This window comes from Pongo abelii, chromosome 11, assembly GCF_028885655.2.
Source record: "Pongo abelii isolate AG06213 chromosome 11, NHGRI_mPonAbe1-v2.0_pri, whole genome shotgun sequence".
NCBI classification, from domain to species: Eukaryota; Metazoa; Chordata; class Mammalia; order Primates; family Hominidae; genus Pongo; species Pongo abelii.
This window is the reverse complement of record NC_071996.2, coordinates 113,441,699-113,468,904: the sequence shown is the minus strand read 5'-3', so window position 1 is coordinate 113,468,904 and position 27,206 is coordinate 113,441,699. Positions and strand designations below refer to the sequence as shown.

At 35.9% G+C, this 27,206-nt stretch overlaps 1 protein-coding gene across 9 annotated transcripts in view; it reads left to right on the top strand.

Annotated features, from left to right (window-relative positions):
- KANSL1L (KAT8 regulatory NSL complex subunit 1 like) overlaps positions 1-27,206 on the top strand; it is a 151,137-nt gene that overhangs the window by 39,313 nt on the left and 84,618 nt on the right. For all 9 annotated transcript variants that reach the window (XM_054549791.2, XM_054549792.2, XM_054549788.2 and 6 more), the window contains exon 3: positions 3,088-3,229. In XM_054549791.2, the coding sequence (XP_054405766.1) occupies positions 3,088-3,229 (142 nt within the window). The remainder of the gene's footprint in view (positions 1-3,087; positions 3,230-27,206) is intronic.

Sequence of the window (27,206 nt, the reverse complement as noted above, 5' to 3'; positions counted from 1 at the left end):
ATGCTAATTGGTTACACTGTAAGTTATGTAAACCATTAACATTGATTATATAAGTTGTTTACATAAAATGTTTGACTTTGGGGTATAACATGTTGATCTGTTTGAGCAAGTTAGCCATATATTTATCTGTAACATCTTAATTATTGACAATCTTATTTTTTTTAGAAAAACATGTTTTCTAGGAAGCAAACATTTTTGTTTACCACTTATAAGCATAGCAAACATGTTTTATTCACTCCTATTAAAATGTAGGATAAGTTACCCTCTACAGAAAATTTACTTCAGGCCGGGCTTTCTGGCTTATGCCTGTAATCCCAGCACTTTGGGAGGCCGAGGTGGGTAGATCACTTGAGGAAAGGTGTTGAAGCCCAGCTTAGCCAACGTAGTGAAACCCCGTGTCTACTAAAAATACAAACAATTAGCTGGGTGTGGTGGTACGTGCCTGTAATCCCAGCTACTCAGGAGGCTGAGGGACAAGAATCGCTTGAACCTGGGAGGTGGAGGTTGCAATGAGGAGAGATCGCACCGCTGCACTCCAGCCTGGACGACAGAGCAAAACTCAAAAAAAAAAACCTTGTTTCATATATCACAAAGCGTCCGATGAGATTTGGTTTACTTAAATTTAATCTGGTATTGCTATTTTTCTATATTAGTATAATTTAGTGTAGTATATGAACATAATGATTTTTGTAATCCTAAATATCAGAATATCTTTACCAGATGTACAATAATATGAGTTCTATGACATTTTTTTCTGTTATATTTCATTATTCACTAATCATCAATATTATAGCCAAACCAAATTGCATATTATAGGGGAATTTTCCAACTGGAGCAAAACTTAAAGAATGTTTAAGATCATCTTTGATTGCCCTAAGCTCACTTCTATGCCATACTTCTGCAAGTCCTATCAACTTTAAAATGAAGCTTGAATCCATTATTTTATCTGCATATCTTTGTCTCCCCTCCCCTTCCCAGTCAAAGCCATTTTTATATTCAGTGTTTTAGTCAGAATAGGCTATATTTAGAGTTACAAATTAGCATCCTAATCTCAATGGTTTCACACAGCAGAGGTGTACTGCGGTTTACATAAAGTCCAGCGTGATCTGGGCTACTCTCTTCCTCCATCTTGTAGCTATACTCTCTGCACTAGTGGTTTTGAAGATCCTCAGGTGAACTGGAAATGACAATGTCACTTTTGCTTACAGCTCATTTGCTCAGAACTAGTCAAATGGCTCCAACATAAATGCATAAGCCTGGGAAGTGTAGGGTAGTATGTGAAATATTTAGAGATCACAATGATCTGTACCACACCCAGATTATTATAGATAACATCTTAGTTGTTTTCCTGACTTTTTTTCATTTCCTACTACAGTGCTTTCTCCACCTATTAGCCAAAGTTCTTGGGAAAAAAAAAATTGTTACCACCTTGCCAGTAGTTTCCACTTTGTTTTAAAATCCAAACATGTTATCCTCACCTGTGCAAAATGCTACCCGCTAGCACGCTTGCCTTCTCTAATTTCATGATTGGCATTTAGTGTTGCTAACTGTTATCTATGAATAGTATATTTTGAGCAGGTATTTTATTTTGTCCACAGTTAGGAAAATGTGATTTTTAAGTGTCAAATTTATGAAACCACAGTAATGACTATAAACAATAAATAATAATACCAAGAGAAATCCTAAATCATATGGTATCTTTAATCACATTGTATGCAGTTAGAATCCTTAAAAACAGTAGCCTTTCAGAAACATTGATATAATGTAAAATCCTGTTATAATGAATAAATTGTATATAGCAAAGCCGTAATAATTGTGTTCTGTTTATCTGACAGCAAATGATCTCTTAGAATAAATATTTTCTCTGATTAAAGATTATTTGAAAGATATTCCATTATGGTCCAGTGCATTTTAAAAAATTAATAAACTATTTTTTAGAGCAGTTTTAGGTTCACAGCAAAACTGAATGGAAAGTACAAAGAGTTACCACATATCCCCTGTTACCACATGCTACAAATGCATAACCTTTCCCACCGTTAATATCCCACAACAGAGTGGTGTATTTGTTACAACTGATGAACCTACATTAACACGTCATTGTCACCCAGAGATCATCATTTACATTAGGGTTCACTCTTGGCGTTCTACAGTCAGTGGGTTTTGACAATAAATGAATTTTTAGGTAAGTTTTTTATAAAGTTTATATGTTGTCATTAAGTCATTGTTGCCCTACAGTTATATCTTCGGTTTCTGTCAGGTTTTTTTTTTTGCAATCTGCATCTCCTAATTAAGTATCACACACATATACCACCCATAATCCCCAATAATTTTTCTCTAGCTGTAGTGCTCTTGCCAGATGACAAGAGGTACTAGGAGGAGCTAGGAATCAACCCTTATTTTTAAATATGCATGAAAGAAAGGCTTTATATAAATTCTTTGTGATCTCTAGGTTGTGAATCCTAGGAATCAGGTTTTTAAGGAACTGTTTATCTTAAATATTTTAAGGTCTATATATTTGGTATGCTTATTTGAAATGTAGCAGAGCATTTATATTTTTTATAATTTTTGATAGTTTTTAAAAAATGATTTAAGTAATTAGCTAATAACGATGCCTATTTTAGCAAATAAAAATTACTTATAGTAAAATTGAATATGCTACAGTTTATTACATGGATTTAGATTTAGCACCATTCAAATGGATTGTCTGGTACTTGACATCTACTTACGTATAAAAGTTTTATGGAGCAGTTTTTACATGGTGTTTGCATTGTCATTCATGTTTCCTTTTCTTTGCTGGTTTATCCCTGTTAAAGACCTTCTGCACTGATAAAGAATTGAATAGCAGAGGAATTATCCTACTACAGGGTATGTAATATTTAATGAAAACAGGTATTTGTGGGGTGGAAAGGTAGGAAAATTATATCTTTTTCTTTGATAAGAAGTCAATCTGCCATTCTCTCTTCCTGTAATTACATGTTGTAGAAAGGAAATTTGCTTTTATGATGGGAGTTAAGGAAGTTATTAATCAGTGTCTCTGAAACTTGATTGCCTTTGTGCTTTGAGTAACGGTGTTTGTTTTGTTCACAGTAACTGTAGTACTGAATGGAAGTGGCTTGTAGACAGAGCACGAGTTGGCAGCCGATGGACTTGGCTTCAAGCCCAGATTTCAGACCTAGAATGCAAAATCCAACAACTAACAGACATTCACAGGCAAATTCGTGCCTCCAAGGTATTGTCTGTCTGTGTTCTTCTACTTTTGTTAAAAATTGTTAATGTTTTCATTCCTTCTCATTTCATCACAAAAATAATTGTTACAAGGTTTTATAAAAATGTAGCCAGTTTATGTTAAAATTTTTGATATATTAGTTATTATAAATTGAAGCTATCTTTGTAATGCCTTTTTGTATTTAAGATCATTTTATCATACTTTTTGAGCAATTCAGAACTTCCTTATTGGAATCTGGTTAATATAAGTGATAAACATGTTTTCAAATTTCTAAATCATAAAATACATATAACAAAAACCTTACCACCTTAACCATTTTTGAATGTATAGTTGTGTTATTAAATACATTTGTAATGTTATGCATCTGTCACTATCCATCTCCATAACTCTTTTTACCTTTTAGAACTGAAGCTCTAAACCCATTAAATAATAACTGTCCACTTTCCTCTCTCCTCAGCCCCTGGCAACTGTGTCTGTCTCTTATGATTTTGACTATTTTAAGTACCTCATATGAGCAGAATCATAAGTTTTTGTCTTTTTGTGGCTAGCTTATTTCACTAGCATAATGTTCTCAAGTTTCATAAATATTGTAGCATATATTAGAATTTCTTTCCTTTTTAAGACTAATAATTTATTGTATGTATATACCACATTTTGCTTATTCATTCATCTGTTGATGGATGCTTGGGTTGCTTCCAGTTTTTAGCTATTGTGAGTATGCTATGAACATGGATGTAAAAATATGTCTTTGAGACCCTGTTTTCAATTCTTTCGGGTAAACACCCACAAGTGGAATTGCTGGATCATATGGGAACTTTATTTTTAATTTTTTTGTGGATCTACCATACTGTTTTTCACAGTGGCTATACCAGTTAACATTCCCACCAGCAGTACACAAGGTTCAGATTTCTCCAGATTCTCACTAACATTTATTTTCTGTTTATTTTATAGTAACCACCCTAATGAGTGTGAGATGGTATCTTATTTTAGTTTTGATTTGCATTTGCCTAATGATTAATGATGTTGAACATCATTTCATGTGCTACTGGTTTGGCTTTTGGATATCTTCTTTGGAGAAGTACTTATTCAAGTCCTTTGCCCATTTTTGAATTGGGTTGCTTGCTTGTTTTTTTCTTGTTGCGTTTTAATTCTATATATATTGTAGATATTAATTTCTTGTCAGATATATGATTTATAAATATTTTTTCCTATTCTATGTGTTGCTTTTTTTTTTTTTTTTTTGGAGGCAGAGTCTTGTTCTGTCACCCAGGCTGGAGTGCAGTAGTGTGATCACTGCTCACTGCAGCTTGACCTCCCGGGCTTAAGCAATCCTTCCACCTCAGACTCCCAAGTAGCTGAGACTAGAGGCTCGTGCCACCATGCCTGGCTAAGTTTTTGATTTTTTTGTGGAGATAGGATCTCCCTCTATTGCCCAGGCTGGTCTCGAACTCCTAGACTTAAATGATCCCCTGACCTCGGCTTCTCAAAAAGTGCTGGTATGACAAATGTGAGCCCCTGTGCTCAGCCTTGTTCATTGCATTTTTACTCTGTTGATATTATCTTTTCCTGCCCAAATTTTCAAAATTTTTCTGAAGTCCCATTTGTCTACTTTTTCTTTTATTACCTGTGCCTTTGGTGTCATATCTAAGAAATCATTGCTAAATCTAATGTCATGAAGCACTTACCCTATATTTCTTCTTAGAGTTTTATAGTTTTAGATTTTACATTGAGGGCTTTGATCCGTTTTGTGTTCATTTTTGTGTATGGTGTTAGGTAAGGGCCCAGTTTCATTTGTTTTCATTCAGATATTCGGTTTTACCTGGTTGAAAAGACTTTTTCCATTGAATGGCCTTGGAACCTTTGTCAAAAACATTTGACCATATATGTTAGGGTTTATTTCTGGGTTCTCTATTCTATCCCATTGGAATATAGGTCTGTCTTTATGCCAGTACCACATTGGGTTTTTTTGTTTTTGTTTTTTAATTTCTTCTTTTTTTTTTTTTTTTAAAGAGACAGAGTTTCACTATATTCAAGACCAGGCTGGTCTTGAATTCCTGGGCTCAAGCCATCCTCTCACCTCGGCCTCCCAAAGTGCTAGAATTATAGGCATGAGCCACTGTGCCTGGCCAGTATCACATTATTTTGATTTCTGTAGTTTTGTAGTAATTTTTGAAATCAGGACGTGAGTCTTCCAGATTTGTTATTTATTTATATATATTTTTGAGACAGAGTCTCAGTATGTTGCCAAGGCCGGAGTGCAATGGCACGATATCAGCTCACTGCAACCTCCACCTTCCAGGCTCAAGTGATTCTCATGCCTCAGCCTCCTGAGTAGCTGGGATTACAGGCATGTGCCACCATGCCCAGCTAATATTTTTGTATTTTTAGTAGAGACGGGATTTCGCCATGTTGGCCAGGTTAGTCTTGAACTCCTGGCCTCAAAGTGATCTGCCTGCCTCGGCTTCCCAAAATGCTGGGATTACAGGTGTGAGCCACCGAGCCCAACTCTAGATTTGTGGTTTTTTTTTTTTTTTTTTTTTTTAAGAGATTGTGTTGGCTTTGAGGTCTCATGAGATTTTGTATGACCTTTAGGATAAGCTTTTTTCTGTCTATAAAAAGAGTTGTGGAGATTTAGATAGGGATGCACTGAAACTCTAGATTGCTTTGAGTAGTTTTGATATCTTAACAACATTAAGTCTTCCAATCCATGAATATGGGACTTGTTTCCATTTATTTATATCTTCTTTAATTTCTTTCAGCAATGTTTTGTAGTTTGTACAAGTCTATCAACTCCTTGGTTATCTATCTATTATATTCTGAAGTGTTTTATTCTTTTTGATGCTGTTGTAAGTGGAATTGTTTTTGTGACTTTCTTTGCAGATTGTTCATTGTTGGTATATAAAAAACACACCTGACTTCTGTGTGATCTTGCTACTCTGCTGAATTTATTAATTTGAACATATTTTTGAAGGAATTTTTAGTGTTTTCTACATATAAGATTATACCATCTTAAAACAAATCATTTAACTTCTTTTACAATTTGGATGCCATTTATTTCTTCTTCTTGCTTAATTGCTTTGTCTAGAACTTCCAATACTATGTTGAATAGAAGTGGTGAAAGTGAGCATTTTTGCCTTGTTCCTGATCTTAAGAAGAGAAATGGTTCAGTCTTTAACCCTTGAGTGTGATTTCCAGGGGGTTTTCATATGTGGCTTTTATTATGTTTAGGTAATTTTCTTCGATTCCTACCTTGCTGACTGTTTTTATCATGAAAAGATGTACAATTTTTTCAAATGCCTTTTCTTCAATTAAAATGATGATAGGGTTTTCTTTCTCCTTCATTCTGTTAATGTTGTGTATTACGTTGATCAGTTTTAATACTGAACCATCCTTTCATTCTAAGAATAAATCTCACTTGGAATAAATCTCACTCGGTCATGGATTGTAATCCTGTTAATATAGTGATGAATTTGGCTTGCTAATTTTTGGTTGATCGCTTCTGTATCAGTATTTGCAAGGGATATTGCAAATACTGTAGTGTATTTTCTTATAGTGTCTTTGCCTGGCTTTGGCATCAGGATAATGCTGGCCTCACAGAATGAATTAAGAAGTGTTCCTTCCTCTTTGATGTTTTGGAAAAGTTTGAGAAGGATTGCTATTTGGTCTTCTTTACAAATTTAGTAGAATTGAGTATTGAAGTCATCAGATTCAGGGCTTTACTTTGTCAAGAGATTTTTGATTACTAATTTAATTTCCTTACTAGTTATATAGGCCTATTCAAATTTTCTTTTCTTTTCTTTTCTTTTGAGTTGGAGTTTTGCTCTTGTTGCCCAGGCTGGAGTGCCATGGCGTGATCTCGGCTCACTGCAACCTCTGCCTCCTGGGTTCAAGTGATTCTCCTGCCTCAGCCCCCTGAGTAGCTGGAATTACAGGCACCCGCCACCACATCCAGCTAATTTTTGTATTTTTAGTAGAGATGGGGTTTTACCATGTTGTCCAGGCTGGTCTCAAACTCCTGACCTCAGATGTTCCACTTGCCTTGGCCTCCCTAAGTGCTGGGATTACAGGCGTGAGCCACCACACCCAGCCCAAATTTTCTATTTCTTTGGGATTTAGTCTTCTTAAGTTGTGTTGTGTTTCTAGGAATTTGTTCATGTAATCTAAGTTATTTAATTTGTTGGTATAGTATTATTACTAATACTCTCTTGTCATCCGTTTTATTTCTTTAGATTCAGCAATAACATCCCGTTTTATTTCTGATTTTAGTGTTTTGAGTCTTTTTTCTTTGTTTTCTTAGTTCATCTAGCTAAAGGTTTGTCGATTTTGTTGATGCTTTCAAAGAATCCACTTTTAGTTTTGATAATTTTTCTAGTTTTTCTATCCTCATATTTGTTTTAGCTCTACTCTAATCTTTATTATTTCCTTTCTTCTGCTAACTTTTGGGTTAAATTGTTCTTCTTTTTCTAGTTTCTTAATTTGTAAAATTAGGTTGTTAATTCGAGATCTTTTTTGTTTTTTTTAAATGTCAAGCATTTATAACTATAAACTCCCCCCTTAGCACTGCCTTCACTGCATCTCATAAATTTTGGTATGTTTTGTTTTCATTTTCATTTATTTCTAACTGTTTTCTAATTTTTCTTGTAATTTCTACTTTGATCTATTGATTGTTTTAAAGTGTGTTAATTTACACAAATTTGTGCATTTTCCTGTTTTCTGTTAATGATTTCTCACTTCATTTCATTGTGGTTGGAAAAGATACTTTTTATATCTTTCTTTTTATATCTGTTGAGATATAATATTTGGCCTAACATATGGTCCATCTGGGAAAATGCTGCACGTACACTTGAGAAAAATTTGTATGTGATTGTTGTTGAGTAGAATGTTCTTTAGATATCTGTTAAATCTAGTTGGTTTACTGTGTAGTTTAAGTTGTCTGTTTCCTTACTTATCTTCCATCTAGTTGTTGTGTCCCTTAACAAGAGTGAATTATAGAAGTATCCAACTATTATTATAGAATTATTGATTTTTCTTTGCAATTCTATCAGTTTTTGCTTCATATGTTTTGATTGTCTCTTATTAGATGTGTAAATGTTGCCTGATGCGTTAGAAACCAATATTATAACGCTGAGTTTTTTGAAAGAAGAAAAGCTTTATATTGCAAGTTGACTGACAAGGAGACTGGAGGGTCAAGCTCCAATACTGTCTCCTTGTGCTGTTTTTTTAACTTAAAAAATATTTTTGTGGGTACATAGTGGATGTATATATTTATGGGGTACATGAGATATTCTGACACAGGAATACAATGCATAATAATCAGATCAGAGTAAATGGGATATCCATCACCTCAAACACTTATTCTTTCTTTGTGTTATAAACTGTCCAATTATACTCTTAATTATTTTTAAATGTACAATAAGTTATTGTTGACTGTAGTCACCCTGTTGTGCTATCAAATACTAGATCTTATTTATTCTAATTATATTTTTGTACCCATTAGCCATCCCCATTCTCCCCCACCCTTCCCAACCTCTAGTAATCATCATTCTACTATCTCCATGAGTTCAATTGTTTTAATTTTTTAAGCTCCTACAAATAAGTGAGAACATGCACAATTTGTCTTTCTGTGCCTGGCTTATTTCACTTAACATAATGACTTTCAGTTCCATCCACGTTGTTTCAAATGACAGGATCTCATTCTTTTTTATCACTGAATAGTACTCCATTGTGTATACGTACAACATTTTCTTTATCCATTTGTCTGTTGATGGACACTTAGGTTGCTTTCAAATCTTGGTTATTGTGAATAGTGCTGCCATAAACATAAGGGTGCAGATACCTGTTCAATATACTGATATCCTTTCTTTGGGTATATGCCTAGGAGTAAGATTGGATCACAGGGTAGTTCTAGTTTTAGTTTTTCAAGGAACCTCCAAGCTTTTCTCTCAAGTGGTTGGGAATATACATTCCCACCACCAGTGTGATTCCTTTTTCTCTACAGTTTTGCCAGCATGTCTTATTCCCTGACCTTTGGATAAAAGCTATTTTAACTGGGGTGAGATGATAGCTCATTGTAGTTTTGATTTGCATTTCTCTGATGATAAACAATGTTGAGCACCTTTTCATATACCTGTTTTCCATTTGTATGTCTTCTTTTGAGAAAGGTCTATTCATATGTTTTGCCTATTTTTCAATCAGATTATTAGATTTTTTTTTCTATTGAGTTGTTTGAGCTCCTTATGTATTCTGGTTATTAATCCCTTGTCAGACAGATAGTTTGCAAATATTTTTGCCCATTTCGTGGGTTGTGTCTTCACTTTGTTGATTATTTCTTTTGCTATGCAGAGGCTTTTTAACATGATGTGTTAACATGTATTAACTTGATTTGTCCATTTTTTTCTTTGGTTGCCTGTGCTTGTGGGGTATTACTTAAGAAATCTTTGCCCAGTCCAATGTCCTGGAGAGTTTTTCCAATGTTTTCTTTTAGTAGTTTCATAGTTTGAGGTCTTAGATTTAAGTCTTTAATATATTTTGATTTGATTTTTGTATATGGCAAGAAATGGGGGTCTAGTTTTATTCTTCTGCATATGGATAGACAGTCTTTCCAGCACCATTTACTGGAGACTCTTTTTTCCCCAAGGTCTTGGCAACTTTGTTGAAAATGAGTTAACTGTATATGTATGGATTTGTTTCTGGGTTCTCTGTTTTGTTTTATTCTGTGTGTCTATTTTTATGCCAGTACTGTGCCGTTTTGATTAATATAGCTCTGTAGTATAATTTGAAGTCAGTTAATGTGATTCTTCCAGTTTTGTTCATTATGCTCAGGACAGCTTTAGCTATTCTAGGTCTTTTGTGATTCCGTATAAATTTTAGGGTTGTTTTTTCTATTTATGTGAAGAATGTCAGTGGTACTTTGATAGAGATTGCATTGAATCTGTGGATTTTGTTGGGTACTATGGATATTTTAACAATATTAATTCTTCTAATTCATGAAAATGGAATATCTCCTTTTTGTGTGTATCCTCTTCAGTTTCTTTCATCAGTGTTTTATAGGTTTCATAGTTGAGATCTTTCAATTCTTTGGTTAAGTTAATTCCTAGGTATTCTGTTTTATTTGTATCTACTGTAAATGAGTTTACTTTCTTGATTTCTTCTCTAGATTGTATGCTGTTGGCATATAGAAATGCTACTGATTTTTGTATGTTGATTTTGTATACTGCAACTTACTGAATTTATTTATCAGTTTTAATAGTTTTTTAGTGGAGTCCGTAGATTTTTCCAAACAAGATCATATCACGTACAAACAAGGATAATTTGACTTCTTCCTTTCCAATGTGGATGCCCTTTATTTCTTTTTCTTTTTTAAAAACTTTGCCCCCCCAAAAGTTTTATTTCTTCTTGTTTTTAAACTTTTATTTTAAGTTCAGGGGTACAAGTGCAGGTGTGTTACATGGGTAAACTTGTGTCTTAGGGGTTTGTTGTTCAGATTATTTCATCAGCCAGGTATTAAGCCTAGTACCCGTTAGTTGTTTTTCCTGATCCTCTCCCTCCTCGCACCCCCCATTCTCCAAAAGGCCCCAGTGTGTGTTATTCCCCTCTATGTGTTCATGTTCTCTCATCATTTAGCTCCCACTTATAAGTGAGAATATGCAATATTTGGTTTTCTGTTCCTGAGTTAGTTTGCTAGGATAATGGCCTCCAGCTTCTTTTGTGTCTCTGCAAAGGACATGATCTCGTTGTTTTTTATGGCTGCATAGTATTCCATGATGTATGTGTACCACATTTGCTTTATGCAGTCTACCATTGATGGGCATTCAGGTTGATTCTATGCCTTTGCTATTGTGCATAGTGCTGCAATAAACATACACATGTGTGTATCTTTATAATAGAATGATATATATTCCTTTGGGTATATACTTAGTAATGGGATTGCTGGGTCAAATGGTATATCTGTCTTTAGGTCTTTGAGGAATTGCCACACTGTCTTCCACAATGGCTGAACTAATTTCACTCTCACCAGTGGTGTAAAAGCATTCCTTTTTCTCCACAACCTTGCCAACATGTTATTTTTTGACTTTTTAATAGTAGCCATCTGACTGGAGTTAGATGGCATCTCATTGTGGTTTTGATTTGCATTTCTCTAATGATCAATGATGTTGAGCTTTTTTTCATATGATTGTTGGCCGCATGTATGTCTTCTGTTGAAAAGTGTCTTTTCATGTCCTGTGCCCACTTTTTTATGGGGTTGTTTGTTTATTTCTTGTAAATTTGTGTAAGTTCCTTTTAGATGCTGAATATTAGACCTTTGTCAGATGCATAGTTTGCAAAAATTTTCTCCCATTCTTTAGATTGTCTGTTTACTCTGTTGATAGTTTCTTTCTCTGTGCAGAAACTCTCTGGTTTAGTTAGTTTACATTTGTCAATTTTTGCTTTTGTTGCGCAGTTGCTTTTGGCATCTTTGTCATGAAATCTTTGCCTGTGCCTATGTCCTGGATGGTATTGCTTAGGTTGTCTTCCAGCATTTTTATAATTTTGGGTTTGACATTTAAGGCTTTAATCCATCTTGAATTAATTTTAGTATGTGGTGTAAGGAGGGGGTCCAATTTCAATCTTTGCATATGGCTAGTCAGTTATCCCAGCACTTTTTTATTTTTGTTTTTTTCTTTGGAGACGGAGTGTCACTCTGTCACCCAAGCTGGAGTACAGTGGCGTGATCTCGGCTCACTGCAACCTGTGCTTCCCAGCTTCAAGCAATTCTCCTGCCTCAGCCTCCTGAGTAGCAGGGACTACAGGCGCATGCCACCATGCCTGGCTATTTTTTTTTGTATTTTAGTAGAGATGGGGTTTCACTGTGTTGCCCAGTCTGGTCTCGAACTCCTGAGCTGAGGCAGTCTACCTGCCTGAGCCTTCCATGGTGCTAGGATTACAGGTGTGAGCCACCGTGCCTGGCCAGCACCACTTACTGAATAGGGAATTCTTTCCCCATTGCTTATTTCTTTCAGGTTTGTTGAAGATCAGACAGTTGTAGGTGTGTGGTCTCATTTCTGGGTTCTCTTTTCTGTTCTATTGGTCTATGTGTCTGTTCTTGTTCGAGTACCATACTGTTTTGGTTACAATAGCCCTGTAGTATAGTTTGAAGTTGGGTAGCCTGATGCCTTCTGCTTTGTTCTTTTTGCTTAGGATTGCCTTGGCTATTCAGGGATGCCTTCTATTTCTTTCTCTTGTCTAATTGCTCTACCTACAACTTTCCAGTATTATATTGAATGACAGTGGTAAAAGTGGGCATCCTTGTTATGTTCTAGATTTCAGTTTTCTCTCCCATTCATTAAGATACTAGCTGTGGGTCTGTCATATATGGCTTTTATTGTGTTGAGGTAAGTTCCTTTATACCCAATTTGTTGAAAGTTTTTATCATGAAGGATGTTGAATTTTATTAAACACTTTTTCAGCATCAATTGAAATGACCATATGGATTTTGTCCTTCTTTCTGTTGATATGACCTATCAGATTGATTAATTTGCATATGTTGAACCATCTTTGTGTCCCTGGAATGCATCCTACTTGATTATGACAAATGATTTTTTAATATGTTGTTACTTGGTTTGCTAATTTTTTGTTAAGGACTTCTGTATCAATCTAATCAGGGATATATGCCTATAGTTTTCTCTTTTTTTAAAAATGTGGTTTTGGCTAGTTTTAATATCAGAGTAATACTGTCCTTGTAGAATGAGTTTGAAAGTATTTCCTTCCCCTCTATTTTTCAGACTAGTTAGAGGAGGATTGATACTACTTCTTCTTTAAGTGTTTCGTAAAATTCAGCAGTGAAGCCATTGGGTCTTGGGCTTTTCTTTTTTTTTTCTTTTTCTTCGAGATGGAGCCTCGCTCTGTCACCAGGCTGGAGTGCAGTGGTGGATCTTGGCTCACTGCAACCTCCGCCTCCCAGGTTCAAGAGATTCTCCTGCCTCAGCCTCCTGAGTAGCTGCGACTACAGGTGCGTGCCACCATGCCCAGCTAATTTTTGTATTTTTAGTGGAGACAGGATTTCACCATGTTAGGGTTTCGCCATGTTGGCCAGGATGGTCTCGATCTCCTGACCTCGTGATCTGCCTGCCTCATCCTCCCTAAGTGTTGGGATTACAGGCATGAGCCACCACACCCGGCTCTGGGCTTTTCTTTAATAGAGAACTTTTTTTTTTTTTTTCCTCTTGAGACAGGGTCTTACTCTGTTGCCCAACCTGAAGTGGAGTGGCACATTTCGACTCACTGCAGCCTCAACCTCCTGGGCTCAAGCAATCCTTCCACCTCAGCCTCCTTAGTAACTGGGACCACAGGCACACACCACCACATGTGGCTAAGTTTTGTGTTTTCTGTGGAGATGGGGGTTTTGCCATATACCCAGGCTGGACTCAAACTCCTGAGCTCAAGCAGTCTGCCTGCCCTGGCCTTCCAAAGTGCTGGGATTACAGGTATGAGCCACCATGCTTGGTATAATGGAAGACTTATTAGTGATTTAATCTCCTTACTCATTTTTGGTTTGTTAAAATTTTCTATTTTTTCTTCTGGTTTTTTTTTTGTTTGTTTGTTTTTTGTTTTTTTTGAGATGGAGTTTCTTGTTGCCCAGGCTGGAGTGCAATGGTGCGATCTGAGCTCACAGTGCGACCTCCGCCTCCCGGTTCAAGCAATTCTCCTGCCTCAGCCTCCTGAGTAGCTGGGATTACTGGCATGTACTACCATGCCTGGCTAATTTTGTATTTTTAGTAGAGACAAGGTTTCTCCATGTTGGTCAGGCTGGTCTTGAACTCCTGACCTCAAGTGATCCACCCGCCTCGGCCTCCCAAAGTGCTGGGATTACAGGCGTAAGCCACCACACCTGCCCCCGCTTTTTTTTTTTTTTTTTGAGATGGAGTTTCGCTTTCGTTGCCCAGGCTGGAGTACAATGGCGTGATCTCACCTCACTGCAACCTCTGCCTCCCGCGTTCAACTGATTCTCCTGCCTTAGCCTCCTGAGTAGCTGGGATTACAGGCATGTGCCACCACACCTGGCTAATTTTTTTGTATTTTTAGTAGAGACAGGGTTTCTCCTTGTTGGTCAGGGTAGTCTCAAACTCCCAACCTCAGGTGATCCACCTGTCTCGGCCTCCCAAAGTGCTGGGATTACAGGCATGAGCCATCGTGCCTGGCCAAAATTTTCTATTTTTTCATAATGCAGTCGTGCTAGGCTGTATGAATCAAGAGATTTGTTTATTGATTTTAGATTGTTCAACTTGTTGGTTTATACTTTTTCATAATAGTCTCTGATAATCCTTTGTATTTCTGTTGTGTCAGTTGTAATGTCTCCTTTTTTATTTGCAATTTTATTTGAATCTTCCCTGTTTTTTTCTTAGTCTAGTGAAAAGTTCATCTTGAAGGTTATATTTGCTGGATATACTATTCTCCAATAAAAGTGTTTTTCTTTCAGCACTTTAAATATGTCATGCCACTCACTCCTGACCTGTAAGGTTTCCCACTGAGAAGTCTGCTACCAGACATATTGGAGCTCCTTTGTATGTTGTTTCTTTTCTCTTGCTACTTTTTGAATCCTTTCTTTATTCCTTCCCTTTGGGTGTTTGATTATTAAATGTCTGAGGTAGTTTTCTTTGGATTAAATTTTCTTGGTGCCCTATAACCTTCTTGTACTTGAATATTGGCATCTTACTCTAGATTTGGGAAGTTCTCTGTTATTATCCATTTGAATATACTTTCTACGCTGATCTCTTTCTCTTCCTCCTCTTTAAGGCCAGTATCTTAGGTTTGCCCTTTTGAGGCTATTTTTTTGATCTGGTAGGTGTGCTTTATTACTTTTTATTCTTTTTTCCTTTGTCTCTTTTGAGGTGTATTTTCACATAGCCTGTCTTCAAGCTCACTAATTTTCTTTATTACTTTTTATTCTTTTTTCCTTTGTCTCTTCTGAGGTATATTTTCACATAGCCTGTCTTCAAGCTCACTAATTTTCTTCTTTTTGATTAATCCTGCTGTTAAGAGACTCTATCTAGTGCATTCTTCAGAATGTCAATTGCATTTTTCAGCTCCGGAATTTCTGCTTGTTTCTTTTTAACTGTTTCAGTTTTTTTGTTAAATTTATCTGATAGGATTCTGAATTCCTTCTTGTGTTACCTTAGATTTCATTGAGCTTTCTCAAAACAGCTATTTTCAGTTCTCTGTCTGAAAGGTCACATCCCTGTCTCTCTGGCATTGGTATTTGGTGCCCTATTTAGTCCATTTGGTGAGGCCATGTGTTCCTGGGTGTTCTTTATATTCATAGATGTTCATCTGTGTCTGGACATTGAAAAGTTAGTTATTTTTTAGTCTTTGCACCTGCACTAATTTGTACCAGTCATTCTTGAGAATGCTTTCTAGATATTGAAACACCTTGGGTGTTGTGATCTAAGTCATTGGTCACTGCAGTCATATCCCCAACTTTAGTAACACTGCATCTTTTGTAGACTCATAGAGGTACTACCTCAGTAGTCTCGGGTAAGATCCAAAAGCATTCTCTGGATTACCAGTCACAGACTCCTGTTCTCTTCCCTTACTTTCCCCCAGGGAAACATAGTCTCACCCTCTGTACTGAGCTGCTTGGAGCTAGGAGAGGCATGACACAAGGACCACTGGGACTGCACAGGGTCAGATCCGAAGACAGCACAGCACTGGTCTCACCTAAGGCCCACAGTGACCACTACCTGGCTATCGTGTGTCTCCTCAAGGCCCAAAGGTTCTATCATCAGCAGGTGGCAAATCCACCCAGGCTTGTGTCCTTCCCTTAAGGGTGGCAAGTTTTCTCCCCAGCCCCAGGTGGGTCTAGAGATGCCATCTTGGGACTCCACCTGATGCTGTATTCTACTGCAGCTGACCAAGTCACAAGACAAAGTCCTCCCTACCCTTCGTTCCTCTTTCCTCAAGGAGAGCAGTCCCTTTCCCGTGGCCACCACTGCCCCAGGGCCACAGCAAGTACTACCTGTCTACAGCCAATGTTTACTAAAGGCCCAAGGCTTCTTCAGTCAGCTTTTGGTGAATGCTGCCATCCTGAGTCTCTCCCTTCAGGACAGTGGGCTCCCCTCTGGACCAGGGTAGGTCCAGAAATGCTTAGTGCTTTACCCCACTGTGGCCAAGCTGGTAACCAACCTGACTTTTAGCTCTTATAAAGATGCTGTTTTATGTGGATAGTGTTCAATCTGGTGTTCCTATGTTGGGAGATATTGGGGGTACAATTGCTGGAGGCTTCTATTCAGCCATCTTGTTCTGCCTCCCCTCTCTCATGCTATTTTTATGGCAACATTTTTATTAGAATAGATTTGGGGGTAGATATTGGGATTAATAGGTGATTGGTAGAAGGCAAGGAAAGTTTTGGAAAGTTGTTGGGCATGTGCAGTTATTGCTTCGTGGTAACTCATGGATTGCAAGTGCAAATTCAGGGGGAGTTAATATGAAACATGCAGTGGAAATTTAGGCTGTGATGTCAGTAAGGTCATCTGTGCAAACTTCTGTCAGCCATTTTGGTTTTAACTGATTTTTGCCAGTTTACTCTTGTTCTCACAAGGTTAGAGAGTTTTGGCATCTCAGTAGGTTATGTCTTTAATTATCTGCTATCCTACAAACTCAAGAACTTTTGCTAGTTACTGACTTCTTACTCCTTGGGTTACAGTTTGAGTTTCAGTATCTCAACAAGTTGTTTCTTTTCTTATCTGTTATCCTATAAACATAGGAATTTAGACCGGTTTTCTTAACTCTTTGTGGCATGGTTTCATAAATGTTTATAATTGTTATATCTTATTATACTGAGTCTTATTAATATATAATGTCCTTATCTCTTGTAACCATTTTTTAATTTGAAATCTGTTTTGTCTGATATTGTATATAATTTTTAAAAATCCTTCCACTTTCAACTTATTTGTGTCATTGGACTTAAGTTGAATCTCTTGTAGACAGTATAGAGTTGGATTCTGTGTTTTTATCCATTCTAATTTCTGTGTTTTGGGGAGTTTAATCCATTTACAGTTAACATAATTACTAAGAAGGATAGACTTACTTCTGTCATTTTGCTATTTTCTATATATCTTATACCTTTTTTGGTTTTTCATTTCCTACACTACTGTCTTCTGTTATGTTTAGTTGATCTTTTTTGACACTGAAATGTTTAATTTCTTTCTCATTTCCTTTTGTATATATTCTGTAGATATTTTCTTCGTGGTTGCCCATGGGGATTACATTTAACTTCATAAAGTTATTACATTATAATTTGAATTTATTCCAGTTTAACTTTAGTAACATATAAACACTCATTTCCTTTACAGCTTTGTTCCCACCCCTTTCGTTTGTTGATGTCACAAAATTACATCCTTATACTAATGTGTCCCAAAGCATACATTAATAATTATTTTAAATATATTAATTTCTTAAATTATGTAGAAAACAAAATGTGGAGCTACAAACCAAAATTACCACAAGTCTAGCTTTGGAACTAATATATTTTTTTAATGTACTAGTTATTTAAATCATGTAGAAAGCAAGGAGTTACAAACTAGTGTTACAATAATACTAGCTGTTATAATTATGCGTGTATTTAACTTAATTGAGATTTTTCTTTCATCATACAGCTTTAAGTTACTATCTAGGTCTTTCATTTCACCTTGCACGACTTCTTTAAGTATTTTCTGCAGAGTAGGTCTAGTGGTAAATGACTCCCTCAGCTTTTGTTTACTTGAGAGTGTCTTAATTTTTTTTACCTTTGAAGGACAATTTTCCCGAATAGAATAGGATTTTGGGTTGGCCAGGGGTTTTTGTTGTTGTTGTTGTTATTTTGTTTTGTTTTGTTTTGTTTGTTTTTTGCTTTGAATATGTTGACCTAACTGCCTTTGGACCTCCAAAGTTTCATAAGAGGCTGCAGATAGTATTATGGAGGATCCCTTCCTTGCATGTGCTTTTCTCTTGCCGCTTTCAAGATTCTTTCTTTTTGTCATTCAGTAGTTTGATTATAATGTGTTTCTTTGTAGTACTCTTTGGATTCATCTTATTTGGAGCTTATTCGGCTTTTGATATTTGTAATCATGTCTTTCATCATATTTGGGAAGTTTTTAGCCATTATTTCTTCAAATATTCTCTCTGCCTGTCTTTCTCTTCTTTTTCTGGAACTCCCACATTTATGTGTTGGGCCACTTAGTGTTCCACATGTCCCTTAGACTTTGTTCACTTTTCTTTAATCTGTTTTCTTTTTATGCTTTGCACTTGATTATTTTTACTGTCCTGGCTTCAAGTTCATTGATGTTTTTCCTGCCTGTTCACATTTGCCTTTGAATACCTCTAGTGAATTTTTCATTTCAGTTATTATACTTTCCAGCTCTAGAATTTCTGTTTGGTTTCTTTTCAGGTTTTCTATCTCCATATTGATGTTTGCATTTTGTTCATAACATCTTTTTCTTGACTTTTTCACATCATTTTTTTAGCCTTTTGAGCATCTTTAAGACAGTTGTTTTAAAGTCTTTGTCTAATAGATCTTCCATCCTGTTTTCAGGGACAGTTTCTGTTTATTTTTTTTTTCCTTTGAATGCTCCATTTTTCCTGTTTCATCGTATGCTTTTTGTTTTTTTTGTTGTTTTTGAAAACTGGACATTTGACTCTAATAACGGAAATCAGATTCTTTCCCTTTCTGCAGGACTTTTAAAATCATTTTTGTTTATTATTTTGTTTTTCTCTATTGTTGTAGGTTGTCGGTGTGGCAAGAATAAGCCTGAAGTGTATAGTTAAAATCTTATTTTTTCTGAGCCTGCACCTTTTCTTGGAAATGCCCAGTTGCTTTCTAATTTTCCCCATTGATGCAGTTGTTTTAAAATGTCCTGCTTTTAATGTCTGGCTCCCAAAAGGGGGAAAGAGAAAAATGAAGAGAGGATTTTTTTTAAAGGGTGCTGGCCCTTTAAATCCCCAGGAAGGCCTTCAGCCAGAGGAGGAGGGAATTGCAATAAAAGGAGGGAGGTACTACAACAATGGTTGTTTGCCTCTTTGTCTGTACCTCTGGGATCAAAGGTTACATCAGTGATCAGAACACAGATCCCTAATATTTGCAGAACAGGGTCCTTTTCCCCTACCCTGACTTATGCAGGCTGTATGTAGATTGCTTCAGGAAAGTATGAATGGCTGCCTGCCATGGGACTAGGTGTGGGGATGGGTAGCTGCTATTGTGCTAAGAGCTAAAATTGATGAAAATTAACTGCACGTTTACTGTCCAAGCCTGCCCCTTGAACTTGCAAGTCTTCAGTAAACTCCAGATTTTTGAAGTAATGACATTAGACAGATTCTGCCAGTGCAGGTGGTGTCTAGGTGGGGTGACAGATTCCTGGTGGTTCCTGTTCCAACACATAGAAGTGATAAATATTTGTGGTGATGGATATGCTAATTACCCTGATCTGATCACTATACATCATGTGTATTGAAATATCATTATATATACCATAAATATATACAATTATTATTTGTCAATTAAAAAATAAAGTAGAAAGAAATAAGAGACATGCACTGAAAGGAGTTTTTGACATTTGGGTCTCTGGACACTTAAACTTTGTGTCTTTGTACATCTCAGAATATCTTCATTTTACCCTCACTCTTAAATGGTATTTTAGTTTGGTGTTAAATTCTAGTTTGACAGTTATTTTCCTTTAGCACTTTAAAGATGTGTTTTATTGTTTTGTTTGATACTGAGGAGAAGTCTACTGTCAATGTGATTATTTGTCTTTTCTGGGTACTGTCTTTCCTATCTGGTACCTTTAAGATGTTCTTGTTGTATGAGGTGTAAGGAAGGGATCCAGTTTCAGCTTTCTACATATGGCTAGCCAGTTTTCCCAGCACCATTTATTAAATAGGGAATCCTTTCCCCATTGCTTGTTTTCATCAGGTTGCTGCTATAAAGACACATGTACACGTATGTTTATAGCGGCACTATTCACAATAGCAAAGACTTGGAACCAACCTAAATGTCCAACGATAGTCTGGATTAAGAAAATGTGGCACATATACACCATGGAATACTATGCAGCCATGAAAAATGATGAGTTCATGTCCTTTGTAGAGACATGGATGAAACTGGAAACCATCATTCTCAGCAAACTATCGCAAGGACAAAAAACCAAACACTGCATGTTCTCACTCATGGGTGGGAATTGAACAATGAGAACACATAGACACAGGAAGGGGAACATCACACACCGGGGACTGTTGTGGGGTGGGGGGAGGGGGGAGGGATAGCTTTAGGAGATAATACCTAATGCTAAATGACGAGTTAATGGGTGCAGCACAACAACACGGCACATGTATATATATGTAACAAACCTGCACGTTGTGCACATGTACCCTAAAACTTAAAGTATAATAATAATAAAATTAAAAAAAAAAAGTTAAAAAAAAAAGATGTTCTTGTTTATTTGATGTTCTACATTCTTACTAACAGGTATCAAAGGATTGTCTTTATGTTGCTTGGTACTCAGAGTACACATTTTTAACTGTACAGTTCACTGAATTTTGACAAATATCTACTCTTGTAACCATCACCGTGATCATAATGTAGGACATTTCTATAACCTTCAAAAATTTCACTCCTTCCTCTTTGCAGTCAATCTCTTTCCTTCAGGCTCTTTTCTCTGGCAACCTCTAATCTGTTTTCTATTGCTGTAGTTTTGCCTTTTCTAGAATTTCATAGAAGTCAAATAATAAAACATTAATCTCTATTTTGCTCTTTCACTTAGCATAATGCTTTTGAGGTTCATCTGTGTTGCTGTATATATAAGTAATTTTTTCTTTTTTATTGTTGAGCAGTATTCCATTGTAGGATTGTACTATAATTTGTTTATCTGTTTCCTAGGTCATGGAAATTTAGATTGTTTTAGTTTTTGGCTATTATGAATAATGCTGCTATATATATTCATGTATAAGTTTTTGTGTAGACATGTTTTTTCTTTCAGAGTCCACATTTATTTGTTTTAATTTCTCTTATATTTTTGAGACAGGGCCTTGCTCTGTTGGCCAGGCTGGAGTGCAGTGGCATGATTACGCCTCACTGCAGCCTTGACCTCCCAGGCTCAAGCGATCCTCCCGCCTCAGCTTCTTGAGTAGATGGGACTATAAGAATGCACCACCGCACCTGGCTAATTTTTGTATTTTTGGTAGGGATGGGGTTTCGCCATGTTGCCTAGGCTGGTCTCGAGCTCCTGGGCTCAAGCTATCCACCTGCCTCAGCCTCTTAGCCTCAGCCTCTTAAAGTGCTAAGATTACAGGTATAAGCCACTGCACCCAGCCCAGAGTCCATGTTTAGTCAATTCTAGCATATTCTCTGCTACTATCATCCAAATATTGTATGTTTGTCACTTTTTTTCTCTTCCATTTTTGTGAAATTCTCATAGATTGAGAAGTTCAAACAAATTTTTCATGTCTCTTAACCACGCTTTAATTTTTTAATCTCATTTGTCTCTCTGTACCACAAGGAATTCTTTACTGTCTCTTAATTTGCTAATTCTGTCTTTGGCCATATTCTGCTTAGACTTTGTCCTATATATTGGCTTTTACATTGGCTTTTACTTTGTAATAATGCTTTTTATTGATAATTTCTAATTAGGTCGTTTTCAAACCTTTTTAAAAACATAAATGAAAAGGAATAGGTTTCTAGAAATTCAAGGCCTTACGAAGTTGGCAAAACTGCCTCTCTCTACACTTTATATGATAAGAGATAGGATTGAGAAAACCTTTGAATAATAAAGGACCAAAGTGATTTGGAACTAAATATCAGACTAAGGATACCATCCTCTGCAAAACCTTTGAGCTGGATAAAATTACACTTAGGGCAGTGGAGGAAGATTAAGAATGTGGATTTTCCATCAGAACTTAATAGCTTATGAGAACCCCCACAATGAAGCAGAGAAAGAGGAAAAGGAGAAAGGGTATAGGGGTTAGAGGGTGAAAGAAATATCCTTTGAGAATGCATCAGAGAACTGTGGGTGTGATTGTTGGTACATGGAACTGCCTGAAAACAGAGAGATGGGAAGCCTTCTGAGTTTCTGAGTGAGTTCTACCAAAGAAATTACAAGCTTGGCCTATAAAAAGCCTTTTACTGGCCAAGACTTAAACCAGTCCTTAGGACGCCAACCTTCTATGAACAAGAAGCAGGTTAAGAGCTTTGCAGTTCCTAAAGAAGTCAAAAACATTACTGACATTGCCAAGGAAGGTAATATAAAAGAAAGAAGCTTTATATTTATATTTATATTACCAAGGAAGGTAATATAAAAGAAGCAGGCTGATTCAGGAGCCATAGAGAACAGTGGCTAGAAAGAACCCTTTAATAGGAAGCACAAATCAGGGCCTAATTAAGCCATACCCCTAGGGTAAGAAGCTCTCACAATATTGGTCCAGCAGAATGTTAGCATTAATATAGACCAATAGCTGACATATATTCTTTATTCTTTACATTTCCAAGTGGGAATGTTCATCGTGGTCTATTTTCCCAAAGAATCAACAATACAAATGAGTTCTTATGCAATCTAAATATTGCTAAATATTTATTTGTAACTTTGTTTTTGTGGGAAACAGTATTCTATATGGTCATACTGTAGACATCCTGGAGATAATCTAATATTGAAGGTTGATAGGGATAGGTCTGAAAAGAAAAAGCTGAGAAGGGAAGGGATCAGAGTCCTTGAACCATGTAGTTTGCCTAGCCTCACCTAGGGGTCGGCACATCCACAAAGATTAATAAATTTTAGGCTCTATCTATCATGAGTTTATATTCTGGTAAGGGAGATAAAACCTATAATTGTTTCAATATATGTAATATATTCGGTAATACCTGTTTTTTTAAAAAATTATACTTTAAGTAGAATAAATGTTTTTATAAGATATTTGAAGTGCCATAGAGAGAATACTTATGGGTAAGAGGGTCAGAGAAAACATTAAGAGAAGAAAGTGACATCTCAGTATGACTTTGGGGGATGAACAGTAATTTTTTGATGAACCAATGGAACTAGAAAAAGGCATTTTTTACAGGTTTGAAGGTGTGAAACAACATGATCATTTTCAGGAATGACAAAGTAGTATGGTATTTAAAGGAGCAGAAAGTATGTGTTATACAAGAAAAGGAAAAGAAGCTAGGAAGTGATGAAGTATGTTTAATACCTGGTAGCAATTAGTGGTGGTGTCTATAGAAAGGTAGGAAGAAGGATAGACATAAAACCTTAGGCTTACTAGTTCTGTGAGATTTGAGGGAACCACATTCACTAAGTGTTTCCTGATGGAAGTTTATTAGTTACTTTTTCTCATTGTTCACTGTTATCTTTACAGGAGCCTTCAGTTTTAGTAATTTCCCAGTCGTTTCAAGATCACCACATAATCTCTCCTCTTTGATCGTTTTCCATAAAGGATATAATTTCACACATGTTTTTTATAGCAAATAGAGTTCTAAGAATGAGTCAAGTATAAAACAATTTAGATATTTCAAAGAAAGTGGGTTTGCAGTTAAATTGATGAATAAGATTTATATTTCAATCTAGACAGTCTGATTCATAATCCTTTAACTTGAGAAAGGATATTTTAATATTCTATATTTTCTAAGCAGTACTGTATACTTCTTGTTTAAACTCTTTTAAAAGCTTGATTGCATGTTTATATAACATCTACTGGAATAAATTGTTTTAAGGAAAGACATCTAAACTTCCCTGTAATAACTTATATGACCTTACCTTTTTCTTAATTCAGGATAAATGTGTATCTGGCCCTTTGTTCCTTTAAGAATATCATTATGTTTATTTTATGGAACATGCCACAAAATTATGCTATTAGAATACAATGTTTTTGTTATTTTAGTAGTTTCTCATTACATTTATTAGGAATTAAAGTGTTTAGTTGTTTATATGCAACTTAGTTGAGATGTTATTATATAAGAAAAACATCACTTTCCTTGCTCTTACAGCTTCTTGAGTTATTGTAAGAAAAAAATTGAGAAGGATGGCCAGTACTGTCTTGAAACAGAACTTTCTGTTTAATATATTTTAAATGTAAAAAAAATTGTTCTCAGTTAAATTAGAGATAAAGGGAAACGAAAGAGATTGAGAGATGCTGTTTTGTAAATATCCTGTTTAAATAAGTGCTAGTTTGTGCCTTAAGTCAGAAAACACATCATTTGCCCCTTTACCATTCTTCTTATGGTCTAAACTTTGCTTAAATTTTTAGAGGAGAAGGCCGGGCACGGTGGCTTAAGCCTGTAATCCCAGCACTTTGGGAGGCCGAGGCAGGCGGATTACGAGGTCAGGAGATTGAGACCATCCTGGCTAACACGATGAAACCCCATCTCTACTAAAAATATTTTAAAAAAAAAAATTAGCCGGGCGTGGTGGCGGGCACCTGTAGTCCCAGCTACTCGGGAGGCTGAGGCAGGAGAATGGCGTGAACCCGGGAGGCAGAGCTTGCAGTGAGCCAAGATTGTGCCACTGCGCTCCAGCCTGGGCGATAGAGCAAGACCCTGTCTCAAAAAAAAAAATATATATATATATATATATATATATATATATATATTTTTTTTTTTAGAGGAGAAGAAAGCAGTTATTAGCAACATCCTTTGGTGGTTCTTGCGACAGCTTTGTCAACATATTACAGATTCCTATATTTCCTCTTCTCCCTGCTTCAAGCTTTCTAATAAGACAACAGATTCTTCTCACCCTCAGAAAAAAAATGAAATATTTTTCTTGGGAGAACACTGGCTATAACAAATGGTTTCTCTCTTAGATTTCTTTTGTTATCCTGCAGTAGGGGTTTCCACATTTTAAATTGTACCTTTTGTGTGTTTTAAATTTTTTATTTAAAGTTTTACTTAAAATTAACTTTGGTGAACTTATGTGAATAATAGAGATGTTGCTGAGGCAGTTCTTTTTTCACACAGTGTTTTCTCTGTGAAGACCCTGCATTGTCAGGAGTTCTCTTCTCAGAAACAGTTGATTTGCTTTCATCTTATGCTAGAGTTTTCACTTGTTTCAGTTGTTGTAACTCATTTTTCTAAAAATATTTTATGTCTTTCTTATCTGTGTTGTTTTACATATCAGAATATCCTTTTACTAATTTTTTTAAGAACAGAAACTCTCTGCTGTGTCCCCAGAGGATTAAATATAAATATTCAACCCTTTCCATTCTTGGGAGTGGTGGATCAGAATGGGCCACTCTCCTCACACTCCAAGAGTTTTGTCCAGGATAGTAGTTTATGGAGGAAAAAACAGATTATGAAGTTGACTGTGATGGTCTCCCTGGTTGAATTTTAATTTTTTTTTTTTTTTTTGACAGAGTCTCTGTCACCCAGGCTGGAGTGCAGTGGTGTGATCTCGGCTCACTGCAACCTCCTTCTCCTGGGTTCAAGCAATTCTTTTGCCTCAGCCTCCCAAGTAGCTGGGACCAAAGGCGTGTGCCACGATGCCCAGCCAATTTTTGTACTGTTAGTAGAGACAGGGTTTTGCTATGTTGGCCAGGCTGGTGTTGAACTCCTGGCCTCAACTGATCCACCTGCCTCAGCCTCCCAAAGTGCTAGGATTACAGGCATAAACCACCACGCCCTGCCTCCGTGGTTTAATTTTAAAAATATAGTTCTTTATTAAACTAACTATAGCAGGCTTTGTACTTATAGAAAGGTAGTATTCTAAAGGTTTGGAAATAGAACTTTGAAATTCAGAATAGAGTTTTCCCATAGATGCAGATTTATAAATATGGATTCTGAGATCAGACTAATCTATACAGACTGAAATCAGACTAATCTATACAGACTGGCCCATACTATAAACTGGTATCAAACCAAAGACAATTGCAGTTAAATTGATAAGGTGGAAACTTGTGTTTCTTTTACATGCAGGTACTTGTGGAGAAACTTAGTGAGAGACTTGTAGAAATTTTGAATGGATACTCTCAAGAGCTTTTCAGATTGATGATACCATATCTATTATATAGAATTTAATTTTTAAAATACCTATTTTAAAATACCTAATACCTATTTTAAAATACCTATTTTAAAAATTAAATTCGATATAATAGATATGGTATCATCAATCTGAAAAGCTCTTGAGAGTATCGATTCAAAATTTCTACAAGTCTCTCACTAGGTTTCTCCACAAGTACCTGCATGTAAAAGAAACACAAGTTAAGAACTTTTGAGCATGTTTCTTCAGATTTCTTGACGGCCATATTTGTTCATTCTAAGAAAACAGTAATTGGGATCAAGTGGCTCCCCTTCTTCTTGGAAAAGTCAGCATGTTAACACTATTCAAAATGTAGATTTTTTTAAAAAGTGCATTTACTACTTTTCCCAAAAATTTTACTACAAAATAATAAAATATACATTTAACACCATAACTGAATATGTGCATTCTGAAGGTATATATTCTCTAAATTATATAGTGTAAACTAAAACTCATATATAACACATTATTATCTATAGGCAATTTCCATCTTATAAATAAGACTTACACATGATGTAGGTGGCCCACAGCAATCATTTAATTCATTCCATTTTTGAAATAATGCACACTAATATTAATATGTTAGTTTATTTTTTATTACAAGAATATAGTATTTTAACCACATTAGGAGTGTAATAATTTTCCAACTAGCCTATAGGAATTTATTAGCATTTTTCAAATATATATATATATATTTTCAAATATATATTATGTATTTATATATGTAAAACCTGTGTGTGTATATAATATATGTAATATCAGTATATATATAAGATAATATCTGTGTATGTGTAATATATATACGGTATATATTACTGTATTATTTTCAGGAGGAAGTGTGGTAGAATGGATAGGAAGGAAAGAAATTTTACAGTGAGAACTGATTATGAAACCATTAAGATCATGCCTTTGCACTCCTTTTTTCTCTTTCTCTGTTGTCTCCATTGCCTCTGAGGAACCTAAAGTTGAGAACAGTTGGAGTG